Source organism: Salvelinus sp. IW2-2015, linkage group LG16, assembly GCF_002910315.2.
Source record: "Salvelinus sp. IW2-2015 linkage group LG16, ASM291031v2, whole genome shotgun sequence".
Lineage (NCBI taxonomy): Eukaryota > Metazoa > Chordata > Actinopteri > Salmoniformes > Salmonidae > Salvelinus > Salvelinus sp. IW2-2015.
In genome coordinates, this window is record NC_036856.1 from 18,227,271 (window position 1) to 18,242,204 (window position 14,934).

Genomic DNA, 14,934 nt, shown 5'->3' on the forward strand with positions numbered 1-14,934 from the left:
TGAGTGACGGGTGTGGGAGGAGGGCTGATGGAGGAGGAAGGAAGGGCTGAGACTGTAGTAGACAGTGGGTTCGAGAGTATGGGGTATTGGTTTGGGGATGGGGGGGTAATGGATGTATAGGTTAGAGTTGGGAGTGTAGCAGAAACATCTTGAACAGCTTGGACTCACTGATATCCTCATTTCAATTAACCAATGCCTTTCCCTTGTCCCCAGGTGATGACATCAGCGGTTCAGGAAGTGGAATGTGTACAGGCGAGTCATGTGCTCGTAGCGGACCTCGTGTCATTGTGCCCAAAACAGACAGCACCAGATACTACAATCCTCCTGAGAACAAGAAGGTGAAGGGCACAGGAACCCAGACCCACCCCTCTATCCTCCTCCCCCTGCTCTCATTGGCCACACTGCTGCTCAGGCGATAATGAACAGGTGGTGCATCCAATTGAGACTGTTTTGAGATGGAATAGAAGAGGAAAAAAGGGGGATTGGTGGGTAACTTTGCCAAATAGGAAAGGATTGTCATTGAATAAATGGACTACCTTTTATTTTGATGAGAAAAAAACAAAGAACATTAATATTCCTTGTTTTTTTTGCTTGTTTATATTTTTTTAATGTGGCAAGTAGAGCTGGTCTTTGGCTTCTTTTTATTGTTTCTATGCTTGGGTGGTGAACAAGGATGGTTCACATGCTAGATGTGATGTTTGGATGGCACAGGCTTCTTAGTGAATATGCCATTCTAATGTAAATTCAATGTGACCTTGTTGCAATGTTCTAACAATGCCAATAACTTAACAGTGATGTTGTGAGAACACTGTGAAAGCCGGTTTGGTGCGTATCTACAGTATGCTCATCCAACACATTAGTTTTTTAAAACTCAATCACAGTGACAAGGGAATGTGGATCTCTCAAGTATCTATTACATGAAAAATAATGGTTTATTGTAAAACCCTTGCATCAATAGCACATTAATTAACACAGCAGCAGTGACATATCTATGTCCTATCTTAATTTAACCTTTTCACAAAAGGACAATAATCTTGCAGCAACAGGAAATGTGAATTATTATGTGGATTATATAATTAATATACATTTTTGTAGGGGTTGATACATTTTGTTCGTTAGGGCAAATCAAGTCTGACATTTTAAAGTGGAAATTACAAACTTTAGAAGCCTTTTAAAAACTCTTAAGTTTGCATTTCCTGCTGCACAGGGACATTATCTGTGATAAGAGTGATTAACTGAAGATAGGAGATCTGTAGGTCTGTGAAAGCAGGTGGTATAGTATAACAATCTAGCCGTTCTCTATTGAAGGACTGTAGAAAGCCGCTTCCGTCATACTAGGCCTGGAAGCCTCTCTGTGTCTGATATTTTATTTGATCAATCTGGTCTTCAAACTTCTAAAAGCTTATAGCTCTTCTGTTAGCAGTCAAGGTGACGCACAGCTCACTTAGCCAGCAACACACATAGAATATACACACTCCAAAATAAGCCCAACACACATACAGATCACAGGATGAATTTTAAGCATAGCCGTTGGTTAGTATTGTTCACTCAACACATCCTGGCGAACCATCAAAAAAAGGAGAGGTGCAGCTTTTTATACATATTTCCTATCTTGTAATATAATGTAATCTATTATCACTAACCCAAACTTATGGGTCTGAACCTTCCCTGCCCGCCATATGCACAGTTGACTACAGCTGGATGTGGAGGAGGAATGCTTTGACTAAATCACTGTCACACGTTCTCCCGAACATTGATAGAATGTTCCAGGCAGTACAGTGACATTGTAATGAAGGTGCAGTCAGTAATGTGAGTGCATTGTTGGAGCTGGCTCATGTTCCCTCCGCCACACACAGGAGGACCATTTCAAAGTGTCTGTGTGTGTGTACAGTTACAGTCTGTCATAGCAGAGAATAAATCTGATGTAGTGGCATATTGTGTATGTATGGCCAATAGTGATTAAATTATAAATTGTTGGGGGTGAGACATCCAGACAGTACATGGATGCTAGAATGGAGAAGATCTGGTGACACAGTGTCCGTTAATGTAACACAGTGTATATGTCAATGTACTGGTGTACGGTATGTAAGTGTGTGAGTGCCTGTCTTTGACTTTGTGTAAAACTGTGTGCGCAGCCTGAATGGATGCATGTAGAATGCATGTTTTAAGACTGTGTGAATACAGCTTCTGATTTCCCAGGAGAGAAACATTGAAAACCGAGCTAAAAGAAACGTAAACAGAAGACAGAGCATGATTGCTGCTTTCCAGTCTTGATCATCATCCCCTAAATTTACACTGCCCCTGGTCTCTCCTTCAACACTTCCAGGCCCACTTCCACACTTCTCCTTCACCTGCTTTTCATGTGGTTCCCTGGCACTTACAGTAGATTTGGTGAGATATTTTGCTCTTAATAAATTTAGGTGGGAAGCTGAATAAGAAGCCCATTCCTCGTTACCTGCAGGTTCTTATAGCTCTTCGTTTAAAATACTTGTGCTAACAAACCCAACACTGGGCTGCTCAGTTTAACTCCCAAGCCCAATGAACACTGACAAATCGATGAGCAGGCCCTCTCAACACACAGAGAATCCTCATATGGAAAAATCAATGGGAGAGAAGCGCCATGTTGAGGTGCTGATTGATTTGGATACAGATACAGGCTGGCTGATTACATAAAATGTGTGCGTGTGGTGTGAATGTGGTTTTATGTGTCAGGGTGTGAAAATCAAGGGCCCCAAAGTATTTGGTGGACACACTTGATTGTCCTACAATACAGTGGGAGGCATAAGTAAAATGTGCCAATTTGAAAAATAAATACAAAATGCCCCTTTTGAGGTTCTTGTGATTGAGCAACAATGCCAAGGTGAAAATATGTCGGCATTGTGTCGTTGTTTTCCCCCATGAATTGTCAGCTATTATAAACGTGATGACATTTTAAAGATGTCCGACTGAGACTGACTGTTATTTCTAATGGCTTCTTCTGGTAACAGAGTCAAGAGTCAAAGGTACTGGGATGCTGTCCAATGATTACACATTTGATCTTACTGCACATTATCATGTCTGTCAAGTCATCTGGCATAGTTTCACATGAAACCAAGTCACCACTCACCACACTCCTCCATTCATCTTTCTAGAGAATATATTCCATTCCCAAAGTACTTTAATATAACAGAATCAGTCTATGTGTAGCTGTCAGATGAAACTGTAGTTCTCTTTCAGGTTTCCATAGTGGCTCTCTGAGAGTTTCTGGGCCAGGTTGAGCTGGCCCGTCTTGGTTTTGGCCCCGGCTCCTAAATATCGTCTCCGAGTGGCTGGATCCTGAGAGCCCTCGCTGCTTTTGGCCTTCCTCATAGAGCTGTTTGGGTCTTTGGGCTTAGCTGCAGACACAAACACAGAGCCCTGCTTAGTCCCAATCTCTCTATTATCTAAATGGGTCGTAACTGGCAGACAAAATCCTTATCACATCAGAGACTTTCACTTTTCTATTCAGTACTTTGAGATAATGTCCTGTAGTGAATATGGTGCCTTATCTTACTATAATCCTACCCTGTAGTAACCCTCTTGCCAGCTTCTCCTTTAACCTGTCACGCTTCAGATGGACCTTCATCTGCTCTATCAGCGATGCCTTGGTGGGGTTCTTTTGGGATTCGGCAAACACTGGTGTCACAGCAACAGCAGCGTCATCACATACTCTACTAGGTCACTGTCTTTAATATACTTAAACTGTAGTGTACAGTGTGTCAACATAGATTTTGACTTCTGCTTTTAGGAATTCTATCATCTAATTTCACCCTCACAAATGTTTTTTCACTCTCCAAGATATATAGCAGACATCTTCATACATATTCATCACTCCCACTGTTGTTTGCTATATATCTGTTTTACACCATGGCCTTACTCTTGACTGTGCTTGGCTGTCCTTTTCTCTCCTGAATTAGTAGAGTATTTTCACTATGGGTGACTCCTGTAAAGAATCAACATAGGACACAAGCTCACTGCATGACCCATCTGTGCCTAGTTCTTATTTTTAATTTTAAAGCTCAAATAGCCACTTCTCAGTATCAATGCCATGTTAACAGGTTCGATCAGTCTGTGTAGCGTCAGTGCCACCTAGTGGCGATAAGTAATAAAGGCATGGAGAAAGCTGCTGTACAGTACAGCAGGAGTTGTCAAACCTCTCCTCTGGGAACCCCAGACGTTCAATGTATTTAATCTATTCCAGACCTAGCACACCTGATTTAAATGGTCAACTAACCATCAAGCCATTGGGCGCATTCCTCTGCCCAGGCGTTGCTGATGCATGCCAGATCTTACAACGCCTGGATAGGTATTTTACGTATCAGCTTATCACGTTATAGCAATCTGTCAGTTGATTACGTGGCATGCAACCATTGGTTGATGCATGCAACGTCTGAGCAGGGGAACGTGACCCTTGACTAGGCGAATCAGGTGAGTTAGTTCCAGGCTACAACACAATTGTGAAACGTCTGGGTTCCCAGAATACAGATTTCAGAACACTGCAGTACAGTATGTGCAATTGAATGACTGCAGGATTAAACCATGCACTTCCATTATACAGTACATACACTGAGTGTACAAAACATTAAGGACACCTTCCCAATAGAGATTTGCCCTCAGAACAGCCTCAATTTGTTGGGGCATGGACTCTACAAGGTGTCGAAAGCATTCCACAGTGATGCTGGTTCAGGTTTACTCCAATATTCCCACAGTTGTATCAAGTTGGCTGGTGGACCATTCGATACACACAGGAAACTGTTGATTGTGAAAAACCCAGCAGAATCGCAGTTCTTGACACAAACTGGTGCACATGGCACCTACTACAATACCCTGTTTATTTGTTTTAATTATTTAACTATGCAAGTCAGTTAAGAACAAATTCTTATTTACAATGACGGCCTACCGCAGCCAAACCCTAACCCGGACAATGCTGGGCCAATTGTGCGCCGCCCTATGGGACCAATCACGGCCAGGTGTAATACAGCCTGGAATCGAACCAGGGTCTCTGTAGTGACGCCTGAGATGCAATGCCATAGACCGCTGTGCCACTCGGGAGCTGTTAAAGTGCACTTAAATCTTTTGTCTTGCACATTCACCCTCTGAAAGGCACACATACAATCCATGTCTTAATTGTCTCAAGGCTTAAAAATCCTCCTTTAACCGATCTCCTCCCCCTCGCACTGATTGAAGTGGATTAAACACGTGACATAAATAAGGGATCATAGCTTTCACCTGGATTCACCTGGTCAGTCTCATGGAAAGAGCAATGTTTTGTACACAGTGTATACTGTATATTACATCAATATTGTGAAACAGTGTGTCTATTAAGCTGACTATGGGCTCTTTGACATACTCAATCACTTGAGGGTTAGGAATGCAGATTAGTTTAATCAAATGTGCTACAGAACAGGGAAAAGCTAAAGTTTGGATGTTGGAGTATAACTTCACATGAACTTGTGTTTTAATGACACACAGGGATTGATTGGTTAGTTAAAGGTGTTGGCATGCTGTGTGAGGAGGTGATTGGGGGAGGTGGTGTTGTCCTTCCGACCTGGTACACGGACACACTCATCCTTGTGGCGGTCGTTCCAGGCCTTCATCTTGCACGTCTTGCTACAGTAGAACACCTCGTGACAGCGGCTGCAGGCGATCAGGACCACACCCACAGAACGGCCACACTGGTAGCAGTATTTAAACAGGGGCTTCCTGAAAGCACCACATATATATGCATGTATAAATATCAGATAGAGCACAGTGTGGGTTTAGTCTCATGTAAATGCCATAACAACGACTTTGCTGCCATCTAGTGACTAAAACTCATAGCTTTAAATGTGTTGTTTACTAGTCAACTCATACAGTAGCCTACTTTACTAGAACACGTGTGTGAAACCCTGGTAAATGTTAAAAGACGGTCTGAGACAGCAGTTAAATTGATTTAAGTATAGTTCACCTGACAATCACTGCCTTACTTCCCCGTCTGGAATGAGAGGAAAGATAGTAATTTAGTAACTTGAATTTGAACGGTAACAGTAACTGTGTCAGTGTTAGTGTGTGTGTAGTGGGGATGCTAGTACCTCTGCTCTGCCCTCTGCTGCTGTTCTATCTGCTGAGGGAGAGAGTCTGTGCTGTCCTGCTCCTCAGAGAGAATTGCTCTGGCTGCCTTGTTACAGGGAGGAGTGGCTCCTGCTCCAGTGTACACAAACTTCTCTGTGGGACTAACACCTGCCACAGATACACATATATTACATGCACATCACAGATGTACTCACACATATGCATTCACAGTGACACACACACATGGTCACACACACATACTGCTGATGCCCAGGCCCTGCTCCCTCTCTACACGTTGTCTCTCCATCCTGATGACTGCCTGACGCAGCAGGTCTCCCATCACGCTGAGGATCTGTCTGCGGGCATTGTATGCCTCTCTCTCCCTCTGGTTCAGGGCATGGTACGGGGTGTGGGCGATGCGCCAGTCCTGGTGCATGAGAGGAGCCAGCACTTCTACTTTAATAACACCAGGTAACTACTGGAGGATTTGCATGGAAGTCTACAGTATGTCTGTTTCTGAGTATAAGGTTTGAAGTATTGTACAGTTGTGTTGGTACTCTACCTGGTGAAATGCATAGTGGGCGTAGTCCACAGCGGTGCCCACAGCACACCTGCGGCCCTCACCAACCACCACTGGCATCAGTATGTTGGCACCAGCCTTCATCAGTTTCTCCAGCTCGTAAAAAACAAACACAAAGACACTCCTAATGTGCTGCATTTAGTGAGGAGAAGAAGCAGTATAGTGTGTATGGATGCAGCCTCCTGAATGTGCTTACCAGCTTGGTTCTGTTGCGGAGGTGAGCCGCACAGTCGTAGCTGATATTGGTCATGGCACAGAGGGCACTGCCCACCCGGCGGGTCAGGGGGAGGTTGGGGTCAGCACCCCCAGCCAACAGCTCATCAACAGCCTAACGGGACATTCAGTAGAAAAAGGAGGTCAACGCAAGAGGGAAAGACAAGGCTGAAGTCCTATACAGTTAGTGAGCTCTGAAAGTATTGGGACACATTTTTGGGGGTTTGGCTCTGTATTGCAGCGCTTTCTAAATGATACAATGACTGAGGTTAATGTGCAGACTGTCAGCTTTAATTTTAGGGTATTTTCATCCATATCAGGTGAACCGTTTAGAAATTACAGCACTTTTTGTACATAGTCCCTCCATTTTAGGGGGCCAAATTCATTTTTCACAAATTCCCTTTGAAGTAGTCAAACGTTTAGTATTTGGTCCCATATTCCTAGCATGCAATGATTACATCAAGCTTGTGACTCTTACAAACTTGTTGGATGGATTTGCTGTTTGTTTTGGTTGTTTTTCAGATGATTTTGTGCCCAAAAGAAATGAATGGTAAGCAATGTATTCATGTAACAATGTGAGAAAGTTAGATGCTCAAATATCATTCTCCCCCCAAAATGCTAACCTCCCCTGTAATTATAATGGTGAGAAGATATCATACCCCCAAGGCATGCTATTTGTCCGTCTGTAAATTTCACTCATTATTATTCACGATTCATTCAGGATTATCCATCATCATGGTAGCATCCATATTAATGTAGAAGTGTTTAGAAACATATTCTATTATTATTTACAATAAAAATCACTCCAAAATGACACAATACATTATTTACCATTAATTTCGATTGGGCATAAAATAATCTGAAACAACCAAAACAAACAAATGCATCCAACAAGTTTGTAGAGTCACAAGCTTGAAGTAATCATTGTGTGCTAGGAATATGGGACCAAATACAAACACTTTTGACCTCTTTAACACACATAAGTGAATTTGTCTTTTTGGTCCCCTAAAATGGGGCTGTAATAGGGGGCTGTAATAGCTGACAGTCTGCACTTTAAACTCATAGTCATTGTATCATTTCAAATTCAAAGTGCTGGAGTACAAAGCCAAAACTAAAAAAAAATGTCACCGCCCCAATACTTTTAGAGCTCACTGTATATGTATATATATATATATATATATATATATAGCACTGTATATGGGATTGTTAAGACTCCTGCCCCAATAAATGCCTATCTGGGTTGCTGTTGCCTCACACATCCACCCCTTCCCCACCCCATCCTTCATCTCAGCCTGACTGTGTGATTCACCAGAAGCCTCTCATGTCCCCAGCAGCACTTCCAACTCCTCTCAAGGATGTGCTGCCTCCCTCCCTCCCATCCAGCTAAAGTAGGCAGCCGCTCTCCTTCCCATAATCCTTGTAGGTTTAGCACGCCATTGTTACAGCAAATTAAAATCTGTTTCCCTTTGTTGGAGAAAAAACGTGTTTCTGATTCAAAACCCCTCAGTCTGTGACTGAATGAAGGTACAGAATGAATGTAACAGAGCAGACACATTTCACATTCTGCCATGAAAGGAGCTGGTTAAGATTTACTCCTCACATATTATAAAACGCAATTCATGTACTCAATGGCTATTGAGGAATGATGGGGGGAAGGAGAGGCAAAATGCACGGGGAAATATAATGATAGAGCCATTCTCCATTAAGTGGTGGGTGTAAAACACAGCAGGAAAGCTCACTGAACAGTCATGGAGAGATGGGATAAAAACCCTAGGCCAAGCTCAGAATGATTACATATGGGGACTAGGGGAGGTGGACAGGAGGAGTAGACTGGTAACACACTTGTTTCAAATTCCCTCCCAGAAGCATTTACAGTAATAAGTGTGTTTTGCCAAATGCGTAGGTGTTGTATTTCTGTCTTGGCCTATTTAAGAGAGAACTGAAGCCCTTACCAAGTCGTTGCCGCTAGCGATAGCTAGAGAGAGGGGAGAGTGGCCACTCCACAGGAGATTGGTGCTTGCCTTGTGGGAGAGGAGCAGTGACACAACCTCCCTAGCATTCTGAAATACACATACAATATCACACACATGCACAATACTCATACACAAAGTCATAACTTTACACTCTGAAGACTAGTGGCAATACTCACAGTGTAGTCCTTGTCTCTCTGGCAGGCCATGTGCAGAGGAGTCCTGCCCCCCTCTTCTGGGGGAACACTGGGGGCCATGTAGAACTGAGACGGGGGGCCGGACGACGTGGAAGACTTATTCCCAAAACCAGCCTGGGGCTCCACAGGGTTCTGGGTGGTTGGTTGGTGTGTGTGTGTGTGTGTGTGTGTTGTTGTTCAAGTGTATAAAGAAAATATATAGAAAGGAACCATATCAGTTATGAACCATGAAGATGAGGCAAGTCTCAGGCAACAACAGAAAACCTTATCTTACTCCTCTGCTGACCTTGTCCAGCTTAAACACCTCGTGAGCGTCTTGGGCAGTGACATCTGGGTCTGCCACGGCGTGCAGCAGCAGCTCAGTGATTTTGGGGCCCTCTGCCCCGGGGAGAGCTGCAGCGATGTGCAGGGGGTAGAAACCCCTTTGCTGGAACACATGAGATGAGAGGTAATATGAATGTAATTAATCACTGGAATAGACCAACCAACCACCCTCGCCTTCTGTGGTCACTAAGCCATTCCAGCAACCACAGTCATATTGAAACATCAAGTCTGTGTAGTCAAAGACACTCAGCTAGGAGGAAGCCATGTGTTTTGTTAGTGGGGCTGAGAGTGAGAAAGAGAAAAAAGAAGGTGAGAGATAGCCCACTTCTAAAGGCAGGCACATATCAGTGCGTGCTCCACACTCCAGCAGACGCCTGACAGCTTGGATGTGGCCTGCCTTGATGGCCAGGAAGAGGACAGGCATGGGCACACTGGAGGCGTTAGGGTCTGCTCCCCTGTCCAGTAGCAGCTTCATGGTGGTCCACCTTCCCCTGTGCCTGTACAAAGAGATGGGGGTTAATCTCCTCCACCCTAACATGATGTCAATCAGCACATCCCTTTTGTTTGTTTGTCTTGATTTTATTTAGAGGACGATTCCATTGAAGTATTTTCTCCATGGTTTGCAGTTTTCACATTGCACATGCTATGAGATAAATCCACATTTATGCGAGTAAGGACAGCCTCTTTAAAATTAACCCACAATGTTTCCTATGAGCTCAGAGCAGAGCCCTGGCTGTCCCAGACTCACTCTGTCTTCATGAGGGCCATCTTGCGGACGGTCTCCTGGGTGTCAGCATGTGGTACCAGGCCCGATCGGCTTAAGGCCTCGGCCGTCTTCTGCATGACCTCCTCTGTGACATGGATGTGGAAGCTGGCCAGGGAGCGGGTCGAGTCAAACGCTGGGTCAGCCATAAGGCTGCCTCTCCTCTCCCTCCTCCTCCGGTCCTCCTCTGACCCGGCCTCTCCCTCCTCCTGCTGCTGGGTCAGATCATAAGAGCCACCACCCTCATGCCAGGGGACACAGCCCAGTGGGATGTTCCCATCCAGCACCTGGATGGAGCGCCTTTCCCTCACCACCATCATGTCCATGCGGTCTAGGTCCAGGGCAGCCTGGTCACTGCATTCCTGGAGGTACTGCTCATCCTCATCCTGGTCAGCCTCTTCCTGACAATAACCCTGGCCATTGTAAAGGGACACTTGACTGTCATTACACTGGCCACGGTCCATAGCCTCGTTATCAGCCTGGTTGGTGTGGCCCTTTGGAGCAGTGTCGTCAGCCTGATTGGGCTGGTCAGCCTGTTTGGTGGTCTGGGCTCTGTTTTTGGTGGCTTCCACTATGCTGCTCTGAGGACTGTTCACTGATGGGGACCGGGCTTTGACAGCCTGTTTTACATAGGAGTGACAATTAAATATAATGAAGAAAAACAATAAAGAGATTACATTTTTGAGCAAAGAACTGTTCAAAGGCACGTCAAATGTTTTGGTGCCTCACAGACCTGTGATTTTGCGTGGGTCTTTTGTGGGACCTTCTCTGCAACTGTCTCATGGAGTGACTGGATTGGGTAGTACAGGACATTACAAACAGCCAGAGCAGACATGCACTCACAGTTGAGCTTGTTCACATCTGCTCCGCTGTCCAGGAGCAGGTGGATCACATCATTATGGCAGTTGACCTGTAAAGAAACCTTGAAAGGTAAATCCTGTGCACACAACACCTCTAGCAATATTATCCATTCATATCTCTGTTGGAGTCTCCCCATGCCTTTGTGATACAATGTCAGTGCCTTACCGTAGCTGCAATGAGTGCTGTGTGTCCTCGTGCATCGCCAACATCAGGGTGTATCTTACCATCCCGTAGGATGCGATAGACACTCTGCGGGTCACCCAGCGAGGCCTCCTGGATGAGGCCCTCTGAGTTGAGCTCCAGAGATCCCTTAGGGCCAAACCTTTGCCGGTTCTCGGACAGAACAGCCTCCACGTCCCAGTCCAGGGCCTCCACCTCAAACCTGCAGCATGAAGTGACAACAGACAGGCCACTGTGGTAAAGCAGGACACAAAAATAAACCGTTTTAAGACTAACTGTAAGGAGCTTATTTGCTTTCAGACATCTGTATAATAAATTTGGCCTGCGTTAGCGTTCACCTGTGTCTATGGATGTGAGCCTGCATGCGTTGCTGCAGTGGTAAAGCTGCTGAGACATCAGGGTTAGTGTCTGGGTTGTCACAGTGCTCGCCGAAGAATTGCAGGTCCAGCTCCTTACGCAGCCCCCAGGGCACAGGCAGGTGGTCCGAGTCTGTGGAGTAGCGGTGCATGTCTGGGGGCAGGATGAAGCGTTCGTCCTGCAGCAGCTCATGGTAAGGAGAGAGAAGTGGGTCCATGCAAACCTCCCTGGTGCCAGGCTTGGCCTTGGTCTCTGGCCCCTTGGCTGAGCTCTGGGACTGGTTCTTAGGCTCCTTCTTGCAGTTGATCTGAGCCATGTGTTCTGGGAAGGCCTGGAGAGTGAAGCCCCCCTCCAGAGCAGTGCACAGCCTCAGCAGCCTCTCCCGGTGCCATAGACCCACGTCCTGATGTCCATCTGGGTATGTCACCACACCTGGCCCAAAGCGCTCGTCTGCATGGTACAACCCCTGTAGGCGTCAGGTTAAATCAAAAGTCAGGTGTTAAGTATTTTATTTCTACTCAGCTCCTCAGGCAGAAAAAGTTCAGAAAATTTCATAGGTTATTGGTATCAGGTGACACTCATACTCCTGTCTTACCTGAAAGGTGGTGCCATCAGGGAAGGTCTGAATGCCATAGCCCTCCTTCCGGTTCAAATAAAACTTTCCAACAAATTTGAAGCCTGCTGGCCAGGAATAAGTCCCATTTCCATGACGATAATCTTTGTAGAATGAGCCATCATAAAACTACAGAATAAAATTATATAAATAACTCGATGACATAGGCTGTGGACCCTGTAATAGTGAAAGTCTTTAAAAAAAAAAGTATAATTGAACTACTTGCGCCAATGTAACAATACCTGCTATAAACAGCGACTAGTAACAAAAGTAGCCTAATGTTGGCCAGCCAGGATTGTATGACCCTCCCACAGGGCTATTTCATGACTGTCAATAAATTATTATATTCAAACAACAATACCTCTCCATTTGTCCAGGTGAAGACTCCTGTGCCGTGCTTCAAATCATTCACAAATTCTCCTTCATATTTAGATCCGTCAGACCACTGCTGAACCCCAGGTCCATTTCTCTTTTCACGTCCAGTTTTAATGTTAGTCCAATGCTCTCTCCCTGCCCGCACTCCACATCTGACAGATGCCTCAGGTGCAACGCTTGTAGAAGTCGCCATTATACACAGAGCGTATTATTTTGTGGAATAGTAGGCTTTCATTAAATTACAAACATTAGCTGACCAAACAAGTTTCCATAAACTTTTACAAATCCTTCAACTGTCTGTCTTCGGGTGGTTTGTCTGTCAGTCAGTGTAGGTTGCCTTGACAACGATGGAAGGGACAGCCCATTTGTTAATCGTTCACAAACGTTCTCGACAAATTCTGCCTGTTTATAAATAATCCTTACATTCTTGTAGCTTTCTTGTTGAAATGCTGCGTCCAAGAACACCTCGATCTGAACACTTTGGATAAATCACTTAAATCCAGTACATTACATGTCAAATATTATCGAATCTTGGTCCGTCTGAGAGCGAGCATGCAGAGAAAACCTAATCATGGAGTCGACGATCTCAGATGTCAAAGCAAAAGGTAATTCCTTTGCCTGCAACACAAGTATCACCACACTGTGAGGGCTCCAGGGAATGTTTCCCACACTCCTTGACAACCGAGGCGTCCCATGGTTAACTACTTATTTTATTGGGCCGCTTCTCCCAGGAGTTTTGCTGTTTACCCTTTAGTCTACACATCCTGGACCATGCAAACTTTAAGGCCTGCTTCTTTTCCAATGAAGTGTTTTTCTATGTAATTCATAGATAAAATATAGTGTGACGTTTTGAGAGAATAATCATGTAACGAAATTAATCTCTTTTGTAGGTCCAGCCTGAATAATGGAGAGTAACAAGGATTCAACTTTTTGCTTTAGTACCTGTATACAAGTCCATTAGAGCTGAACCTGTGTGTGCCACCTGCCACTCTACCTGTAAGGATAAACCTACACCCTACACCCTATCTTCACTTGAGCCCACATCCGCATATACATGTGGGTTGTCTTGAATTAGTGCATAGTGTCTCAGGTATACATGTTGAACTGCATAATTGTCAGTGCAGTAGTGATGGCCTGTTTTTTGTTGTTTAATGTCACTGAACCTTTTTATTAGGTCATCATAATATAATTTTTTTCAAATGGTGCTCTACAATTCAATAATATGTTAGTTTTTATTTGGCTCATACCATGAACTCAAAGGGGCAACACATATTTATTTACGTTCACAGGACAAGGTCCTCCACAGGCTTGCTGTTCAAATACATAACCATTGTAATTTAGTTTTAGCATTGTATTACAGATGCTGTAATGAGAGTGAAATCACCAGAAAGTGGGTTATAGAGAGTCATGGTAAGATAGATAATAATGCTGCTCAGAAGCATCACTTYTTTCCTCCCATCTTTGGCAGCAATATAGAACCTGTTCTCAGTGGCCAGGGCAGGCAGCTTGGTTCCTGATATCTCTCTGGATGACACACTGCTCAGCTTCCTATCCTTGGACTCAAGTGCTGCTCTCGACCAACAGCATGCATCCATTCAGCAACACCTTCCTGCTGAACAACTAACTGTTTTCAACCAGGACCTGACGTCTGCATTGGGAGGGAGCACAAAGGTGGCCTTGAGGGGTGTGGGTGTTGTGGCACTAGTCCTGTCCCTACTCTTTGATGTCTTAGCCCACAAGGCAAAAGGGCAGGGGGACAACGAGAATGCTATGAACGCTACAAAGATGATATTTGGGATCAGCAATTCCTCAAGAATTGGAGCCCACATCAATGAATACCTGAAGCTGGTCCCTGAGATAGCTGGTGATATGGACAAGATGGCAGAGGTGACAGAGCTCTATGACCAGTACCCAAAGTTTGAGCTGATTGACCATTTTGAGAGGATGACCAACAAGAGATGTATGGGGTTAGTGGCCATGAAGCAGTGGCTGTGTGGGGCAGCGTTCCACCTGCACATGAGGATCCACAAGATCCGCTTGGGCTCCATTCCATGAGGCTCAGCAGAAGCACTGCGTCTCTCCTACAATACTGTGTTCACCAGCCTGGTCAAGCTCTATACAGAGTAAGTAAGCAATAATATACAGAAGACACCTCCAGTGCCAGGAGCCGACATTATGCCAGGGCTCCTGGTCATTGAGCCCTACACAGATTTCACACACAGAGTTCAACACAGTCTCTGTGAGTCCAAGGTCATTAGAGATGCTCTGCTGCTTTGGATCATTGCTGCTCAGGACATTGAAGACAGCAAAGACTTMTTTCTGCAGTCTGAACGTGACTTTTATAAACTGATCGACCAATGGAAAGGTTTTGAATTGCAGAAAAGAAAGGGAGAGTGAAGCTAAGTGTGTCAGTGAAATCCATGTTAGTTGTA

General features: G+C 44.7%; 2 protein-coding genes across 2 annotated transcripts in view; one reads left to right on the forward strand and one right to left on the reverse strand.

Annotated features, from left to right (window-relative positions):
• The window catches only part of LOC111975767 (glypican-1-like), a 61,269-nt gene extending 58,330 nt beyond the window's left edge, over positions 1-2,939 (forward strand). Inside the window, 1 exon segment of the mRNA XM_024004339.3 lies at positions 214-2,939. Within this exon segment, the coding sequence (XP_023860107.1) occupies positions 214-419 (206 nt within the window). The 3' untranslated portion in view covers positions 420-2,939.
• On the reverse strand, positions 908-13,121 carry ankmy1 (ankyrin repeat and MYND domain containing 1). Its single transcript, XM_024004340.2, has 17 exons — positions 12,489-13,121; positions 12,110-12,256; positions 11,496-11,980; positions 11,143-11,359; positions 10,850-11,026; positions 10,102-10,736; positions 9,679-9,850; positions 9,316-9,456; positions 9,012-9,161; positions 8,815-8,922; positions 6,846-6,977; positions 6,632-6,745; positions 6,331-6,496; positions 6,090-6,237; positions 5,966-5,992; positions 5,567-5,721; positions 908-3,374 (listed from the first exon to the last, which is right to left on the reverse strand). The coding sequence occupies exons 1-17, from the start codon at positions 12,693-12,695 to the stop codon at positions 3,190-3,192; spliced, it is 3,366 nt and encodes a 1,121-aa protein (XP_023860108.1). The 5' UTR covers positions 12,696-13,121; the 3' UTR covers positions 908-3,189.
• Between the last annotated feature and the right edge of the window lie 1,813 nt (positions 13,122-14,934).